Source organism: Apis dorsata, unplaced genomic scaffold, assembly GCF_000469605.1.
Source record: "Apis dorsata unplaced genomic scaffold, Apis dorsata 1.3 scaffold_383, whole genome shotgun sequence".
NCBI classification, from domain to species: Eukaryota; Metazoa; Arthropoda; class Insecta; order Hymenoptera; family Apidae; genus Apis; species Apis dorsata.
The window spans coordinates 343509-351682 of NW_006263645.1; the positions used below are offsets into that span (position 1 = coordinate 343509).

Here is an 8174-nt window from a genome sequence, read left to right on the forward strand (position 1 = left end):
GCAAAAATAAAATTGAAATTACAATATTTTGTTCATTCCTAAATAATAATCATAATCATTTTCTTTTTTTTCATTTCCTAGAATAGAATAAAGTTATTCATCAGATGTTCTTTATAGAAGTTATTAAAAATTATTTAATTTTTATTTTTATTTTTCTGAAATGTCACATCTATTTGATTTAGTTTTCATCGATTCTTTTTAAAATTGATTCTTTTTATTCAAATAATTTCACGTTTTAACATATTAATTTCAATAAAATATCACTGAATATTATTCTATTGATTTGGTTGTTTTCATTTTGATGTTTCTTATTTATTATTAGTTTTATAATAATAAATAAAAATATAATATAATAATAATATAACAAAATAATAATAAAAAATATAACATAAAAAGAATTCTAAAATAAAATCTAAACAAATTATTAATCATAAATTTGAAATGAAAATAATCATTTATATTAAATGGATGTAAAATATGATAAATTTACTGATATAGTATAATATATCATTCATTTTTTAATTAATTAATTAATTAGCGAAAACTATATTAAATGTTCTAAAAACTTCACTTCGAAATATCAAATTTGACAATTGAATAAGATATTGTTAAAAAAAAATTGAAACAACAATGTATCTTTTTTGTATTTATTAATAATTCAAAAATTTTTAATTTTTAATTGTATCTTATAATAAATGAAGGAAAAAATTTCATTAATAATCACAAGTTGCAATATATAAAGTAATTATTTTTGTATACCTGTATATTCGGCAATTTCGATTTGTGTTAGAATGTTGAATGTTTGTGGCACAAAACGACGACAGATTGATTTCATTTAATGCGTTAACTGATGAAATATTGCAAGGATTTGAAAAATTATTCCAAACGTATCCATGAGTGAACGAAGACTCGCGATTTCCATGAAAATAAGTATTCTGAATATTCAATTCGGAAGAAGACGATGTCAGCGATACTGATGGATTTTCAAAAATATTCTCACTATATTGTTGATTTGTTGTAGCCATATTTTCTAAACAAGACATTTCATCTAAAATCAAATCAAAAAAAAAATTTTACGTTACTTTTATTTTTTAGAAAATTGCAATGTAAGGTATTAAAATATATGCGATATATAATTAATAAAATAATTATTTAAAAAGTATTAGATGTAGTATAGTATTATATAAATAATTATTTTAAAAGAATAATTTTCAGTTTTTTATTTGGGAAATTTATTTAATGTTAATTTCTGTGATTCGCCATTTGAAAAATTTAAATTAAAAATAATAAATATTTATTTTGATTTAGAAAAATATGATAAATTTAGTGTATTATTTATATATGTCATATTGTTTAATTTTTTACTATTGCTCTTTCTATATAGATACGATTAGTTAAGAAAAATGATATTATTTGTAATTTTTTGAAAGAAACTATAGTTGTCATGATTTAATTTTGTTTTAAAAACATATAAATAATTTTTTGCAATTGAACTTTTAAAAAAATATCGCTCAGGATGACTTACAGGATAATAAATATAAATATAATACAATAAAATTTATATTATATTTGACACATATAAAACAAAAAAATCAAATTTATTAATTATAAATTAATTAAAAAACTAAAATGAACACAAATATATATGATTAAAAAATATATAATTAATAAAATATATAATTTTAAATTATTCGAAATTAATAGGACGGAAAAAAAAATATAGCAAAATATTTTAATACTTACCTAAACAACTCACAAGTGTTAACAATCCTATTATCAGATTAATATAAAGGTTTATAAAATTTTCACAAAATCACATAAGATCACTAATTAAAGAATTAAATATTTAATAATTGCATGGCTCTAGGGTAGAGATAAATTTTATTCCTAAAGTAGTTACAAGATCACCCACTACTTGTGAATTGTATTAGCACCAACTTGTAAATGTCAAACAAGCACATACGACCATTCTGCGACAGGCTAGTGAAGATCCGAATAAACATGTAGTTGGAGAACATGAGAGTCGTGGGGATGGAGTAGGGCTGAAAGGACAGACAAATGTTTCGACTTAGAGAGTTATTCTGTCAAGTCCAACCAATCCGAACCTTGATCAACACGAGAAGAAACAACTAGACGATATTTCTGAGATTTCGGTTACTTTGAATGTTAGTCATGTTTTTTTGTCATTTTTTTTAAATTTAAAACTTCTAATACAAATATGCATTAGGATTTATTTTGTAATTTAAATCTGTAATATATATATATATATATATATATATATATTAGAGTAACTATCTAAAAAGATTAGATATTGTTTTAATTTATCAATCTTTTCTATCTATATTATTAATTATTTTATTTTTTAAGTTTTTATTATTGATTTTAAAGTTTTCTTAAAATTATGGTTTTTTTTTTTTACTGTGAGAAAATAGTATATATTATAATTACATATTTTTTTGAATAAATAATTCATATTATTGCTAATATTTTACTTTCTGTTATTGTATTATAATCAAAAACACAATGTTATATATTCTGAAAATATAATTATTGTACAATAACACATTCTAGTTTCATTGGAAATTTTTCTTTAAAAGCCAGAATAAATTTTTATTTCATTTATATTTGCATTTCATAAATTTCCTGTTACAAGAAACGTCCATTAAATAAAAATAGATTTATGAAAAACAATGATTATAAAATTCATGTTTTTCATTTTATTTAAGTTTTGTGTATATAAGTTTTATGTATATACATATAATTAATAAATAGATTACATAGAACAAATGTAAATCATCGTATTTTCAATACAATTTTTCATTACATCATTGTCAACTATTATTGTGTCAATGAGCGTATAAGTCAATTCTGGCTCCACCTAAGAAAACACAAGAGAAAGAATAGGGACGATGAAAATGGATAGCAATCTTCGTTCTTCGTGTTTTCGAGGGTTGGTTTCCTTTCTCAGAGGGTGACTACGAAGATCCTATTAATCATTAGTATTGTTTACTTTCCTTTTTCAACTTATTTATATCGAATGTTTGGAAAAAGACTTCTCCTCTTTGAACATTTCCAACATCCGCTTGATCAAAAATAATCTTCTATATGAAACGAGAAACTATTAAATGCAACATAGTCTATGGAGACACATATAATTAAGTATATATACATATATATATATATATACTAGCATGTACTTTTATGATTGCATTCAATCTATATTCATCTAATATCTATTTATATACATATAAGAAATAGTTCGCAATTTCTAGAAAATTTTTTCAAACCAATGAATAATGCATTAACATACAATAATAATACATTATTATTCATTTGAAAATATCCACTTAAAATCTGTTTAAATAATTGAATTATCCATGTAAATGAAAGTTTTGCATAATCATTTATGGAAAAATGATTATCATTGTGACATATATTGAACTTGGGGATAATAAATAATGGATATTGAAGGAAGCGATAAATTCTTGAATTTTCTTCTTATAACATTTTTTAAATTCTGTGATATAAATTAACGAATAAAAAGATGTTATGGAAGAAATTTTATAATAAATATTATAACATGATAGATATATTAAAATTTGACTTTTATCTATAAATAACATAGAGTTTAATAAAATTTTTTAATTATAGTAATTTATTATATTATAAATTTTCTATTGTACTTTTCAAATTTATGAATATTTATTAGAAACTTATAAATATCTATTAAAATTACTTTTATTTCATTTACATATTTAGATATTTCTAATAGTTACATATTTTTAGATATGATATTCAAGTTTCTCACAAAGCTTCTGAATATGATGAGTTTAAATTTCGTTGTAGGTATATAAATCTGTAGTTGCTGCCTGTATTTCTCATTAACCATAAAGAATAGTCATTTATTCATATACGCTATCATCAAGCTAGAAGTTACATATACTTGCAATGACACCGAAATATTAAAAAAATTAAACGAAATATTATTAATTCTTTACGCTATTATAAAATTATAAAATATAAATTAATTAAATAAATAATTTTACACGTGTAAAATTTATAAAATTGAAAATTTAACGTTTCCATATTTAGTTTTTGTATAAATAATTGCGTTTAAAAGTCGCAAAAATTAATAAAACATGAAAATTATACTTATCAACGACTGCTCATTAATTTGTTTGTTCCTTTTACAAGAAGAAATTTAATTTTCTTATATTTTATCCCATTACAAATCTTTATTGTGTTAGAATTTATATATTTTATCAATAATGTATTAATATTTGTTTCCTCACAGTAAATTGTAAGCACATTTAATTTATTATTGATTTATTTTTGACTTTCATTACTGCCTTTAAAAGAATGTTTTCTATTAGATATATCATAATTAATATTATACGTATTACTTTACAAATATATGTACTCACATCTACATTATATGAACGACTCAACATTTGATATTAAACAATCATGTTATTTCTTACATGCATTACAAGATTCATATTTTTAATATTTTTCAAGTGTTTTTATCATTACATACTATCATGAATATCTAAACTTATATTGTTTTCATAATTTTTTTTTCTTAATATTTTTATTAACTTGTATAATCTGATTATATTAAAATTAAAATTAGTTAAAATTAAATTTGATTCATTGTAAAATTTTTTTTTATCAAGATATATTTAAAATTTTTAACTACGTTTAAGTTTATTCTCTTTAAATAGAAATAGAATTTTAACAGAGTGAAAATACTTATGGTTCTTTGAACATCGAGGCGAAATGTTTATTTTACAATAAGTCTTTATTCATATAAATAATTATAAGTAAACATTGTTAAATTTTATGGATCATCAAAATGAATGCAATTAATTGTCAATAACAAATAAGAAATATTACGTATATCGAAATAGGGATTTGATCTCTTAACACGAGTGGGCGTTGTCGTCTGCATTTGGAATGAAATCATCGATCAAAGAGTTATACAAAGAGTTATTTACGGAATTCTTGTATAAAGATGTCTCCTGATCTTAATATCACCAATTTTATTTGATCGAATCTGTAATAAAAAAATCTTTTTAAGACAGTGATTTTAAAAAAGATTTAGTGTAACAAAATTGTAAAAGTTGAAAATTTAAAAAATGAAATCTTAATTAAAACTGAAAAATTATAAAGTTAGTATCATTTTGAACATGTTTTCAAAAATTATTCTCCATTTAATTTATCAATTATCAAAATAAATTTAATTAAAAATTTGTAAATAAAAACTATTATTACATCTAATATTATTACATGTGTATGTATTGATGTTTGTATCATATAATTTGCAATCTATATCCAAATATATATTTAAAAATATATAATATATTTCCTCTTAAATATCTTTCGCAATGAATCGTACGTGAATATAAAATAATAAATATGAAAATATTACAAAACAGAAGAAATATTCAAAATATCCGTTTACTTTTAATTAAAATGAAAAAACTTTTACAATTAATGATACCCATATGCGAATAAACAATAAACGTATAAACACGAAAATATATAAACGAAACACGATGAAAGGTCCAAAGTATCCCATTGAGAATGAAACAAGAACACTTGTACAACCGATATTTTATATGAAAAGGATACGAAAAGAATAAAGTTGTATCTTTATCGACATAAGAAGTGGTACAAGGCGGAATAAGGACCGGTATAATGAGGTATACGAAGTTTCGTGTGGTCTACGAATGTTGCTAAGTAAGGGATTGATTCACGGGCAGCTATAATACCGCCAAACCAAAGCCCTAATAGATTCAGGTCAATGCCACTACCGTTCTTCGAAGTCGTTCATTATGTGAGAAGAGAAGGCCCCGTTCTCATGCCACACAGGTTGCAAGTTGCAATACCTGTGCGGCAGGCTGGACCCAGAGATTCGCAACGAACGCATAGATATATCCACGCTGTTCATTCATTTAATCGAAAAATGAAATAATCGCTTTGTTTACAGATTAATTTCATGAGCTGTATACGTACAGAGATTAAAAGAGATCAATCGTTGCAGAAATGTAAAGAGATCGAAAGAGTTATCTTCTTAATAGATTCTGTTTAAAACATTATTTTTTGAGTACAAAAATTTTGAGTTGAGGTGAAGATTATTTTTCGAAAACTTTTTTCTTTCCTTATTTTTATTTATATTTTTATATGAAAAAAATTTTTTTTTATTTAAAGTTTGAATAAAATTTATAAAATATTGAAATAAAAATATTTTTACGAGACAGAAACGGATATTTTGTTCATTAATATAAAAAAATTATCTATTATTAGTAAATAGTGTAATGATCTTAAATAATATATTTTGTTATACAAACATATTAATGATATTGTTAAGTAAAACTAATATTTGATTTAATAAATATTTTAAAATAACTTGATTGTATAAAACTTTTATTATACAGATTCTAAAATATATATTCCATAAGAACACTTCTTAGAAATGTTCCTAATGATAACGTTTCTTTCCATAAAAATTCCACAGGAACAGATATCCTCTTAAACGAAACATATAAATTCGAGCAGCATTTTAAAAATTTTAAAAACGAAAAATACTTATTTATTTTAATGCATTTTATTAGCAAATTTATGAGATATTATATAATTTTTATTAGAATGGATTGATTTGTATTTTATCATATAAATTTTCTTATTTTTAAATAAATAGAAATAGAATTTTTTACTTTTTTAAAATAAAGGAGTTTGCTGTATAAGTGAAAATGAAAAAAAAATATTACATGAAGTTCGTCTATTATCTATTGTTATAAAATTATAGATAAATATTGAATACAATTTGAATATATACAGTGTTTAGACGAGATAAATAGAAAATTTAAATTTAAGGAATGATTACAAAAACTAAAAGAGACACAAAACTTAATATATATAAAATGTTCATTGAAGTTTATTTTTCAATTTACAAGCAATTTTGTATTAGATAAAGTGAAATGAAGATAAAGAAGATAATGTTTTCCTCTATTGTTATCTCACTTCATCTGGCGTAAAATTAAATTATTTATAGTAGGAAAATAAACTCTAACAGATATTTTTACGAACTTTTCTGTTTGTTTTCTAAATCTATTCTTTAAATATTCTACCTGGACATTATGTGTAGTAGCAGTTTGTATGTAGCAGCAATTCAAAATTAAGGAATATGAAAAATCATTTTTCTATATATTTATATATATTATTTTAAAATTTTTAAGGATATTTAAAATATTTCTTATTTTTAAACGAGATTTTATATTATTTAATTCCTATTTGTGATACCAAATGTATGACTTACAATCAAAGTACATATAAAATATTTTATCTATTTTTTTTTCATTTTCACTTATAAATTATATTTTTACAAATTAGAATTATTTTTATTCTAATTTTAAAATATCGTATCATTGTCCTCTTTTACCTTTCTTTTATTCGATTTTTATATAATAATTTCTTCAATTTCACCATTACATATATATACACAATATATCTAAATAAAAAAATTGAACTATAAAGAGAGAGAAAAAAAATGTATCAAAAATATTTATATATAATCGTATCACATTATTCGAAAACCTTTCATCGACCATCATAAAATAAAATATTAGAATAATATAAACGAAAATAAGCCATTTAAGACTACTTTAACGAGCCGAGATACCTCTTTCCCCAAGATATCAAAACAAAAGCAGAAATCCCTGAGACAAGCACGACGACACTTACATTATCCTTCCTTCCACTCTTATCATCCGTTACCTGCTTTACTTTATTTCCAATAAGTATATTCTCGCGTTCGTTTAAAAAGGAAAAAAAAAAGAAAAAAGAAAAAAGAAAAAGGAAAAAGAAACGCGATATTTCAATAATCTAATGCGCCGGGTGGAAATTCTTATCTCGGAGCGAAAAAAGACGAAGGTGAGTTGATCCGAAGGGAAATGCGAAATAATATTGGACTGGGAAGAAGATTGAAAGGAGAAAGAAAGTGAGCTCGAGAGACAGAAGAGCAGCGGGCAAAGCGAGAGACAAAGCGAGGAGGAGGAAAAAGAAGGGAGGAAGAGAAAGACACGTGTACGCGCGCGCACACACTCGCGCGGACACGGACAGAGATAGAGTGAGCGAGAGAAAGAGAGGGACGGAAAGGCTTGTATTCGCCA

At 22.9% G+C, this 8174-nt stretch overlaps 1 protein-coding gene across 2 annotated transcripts in view; it reads right to left on the minus strand.

Annotated features, from left to right (window-relative positions):
• Positions 1-1098, minus strand: part of LOC102675104 (homeobox protein Hox-C6-like) — a 7520-nt gene extending 6422 nt beyond the window's left edge. The window contains exon 1 of one of the 2 annotated variants that reach the window (XM_031512084.1): positions 760-1098. In XM_031512084.1, the coding sequence (XP_031367944.1) occupies positions 760-1043 (284 nt within the window). In that variant the 5' untranslated portion in view covers positions 1044-1098. The remainder of the gene's footprint in view (positions 1-759) is intronic. The other variant, XM_031512085.1, reaches the window with a different exon arrangement.
• Between the last annotated feature and the right edge of the window lie 7076 nt (positions 1099-8174).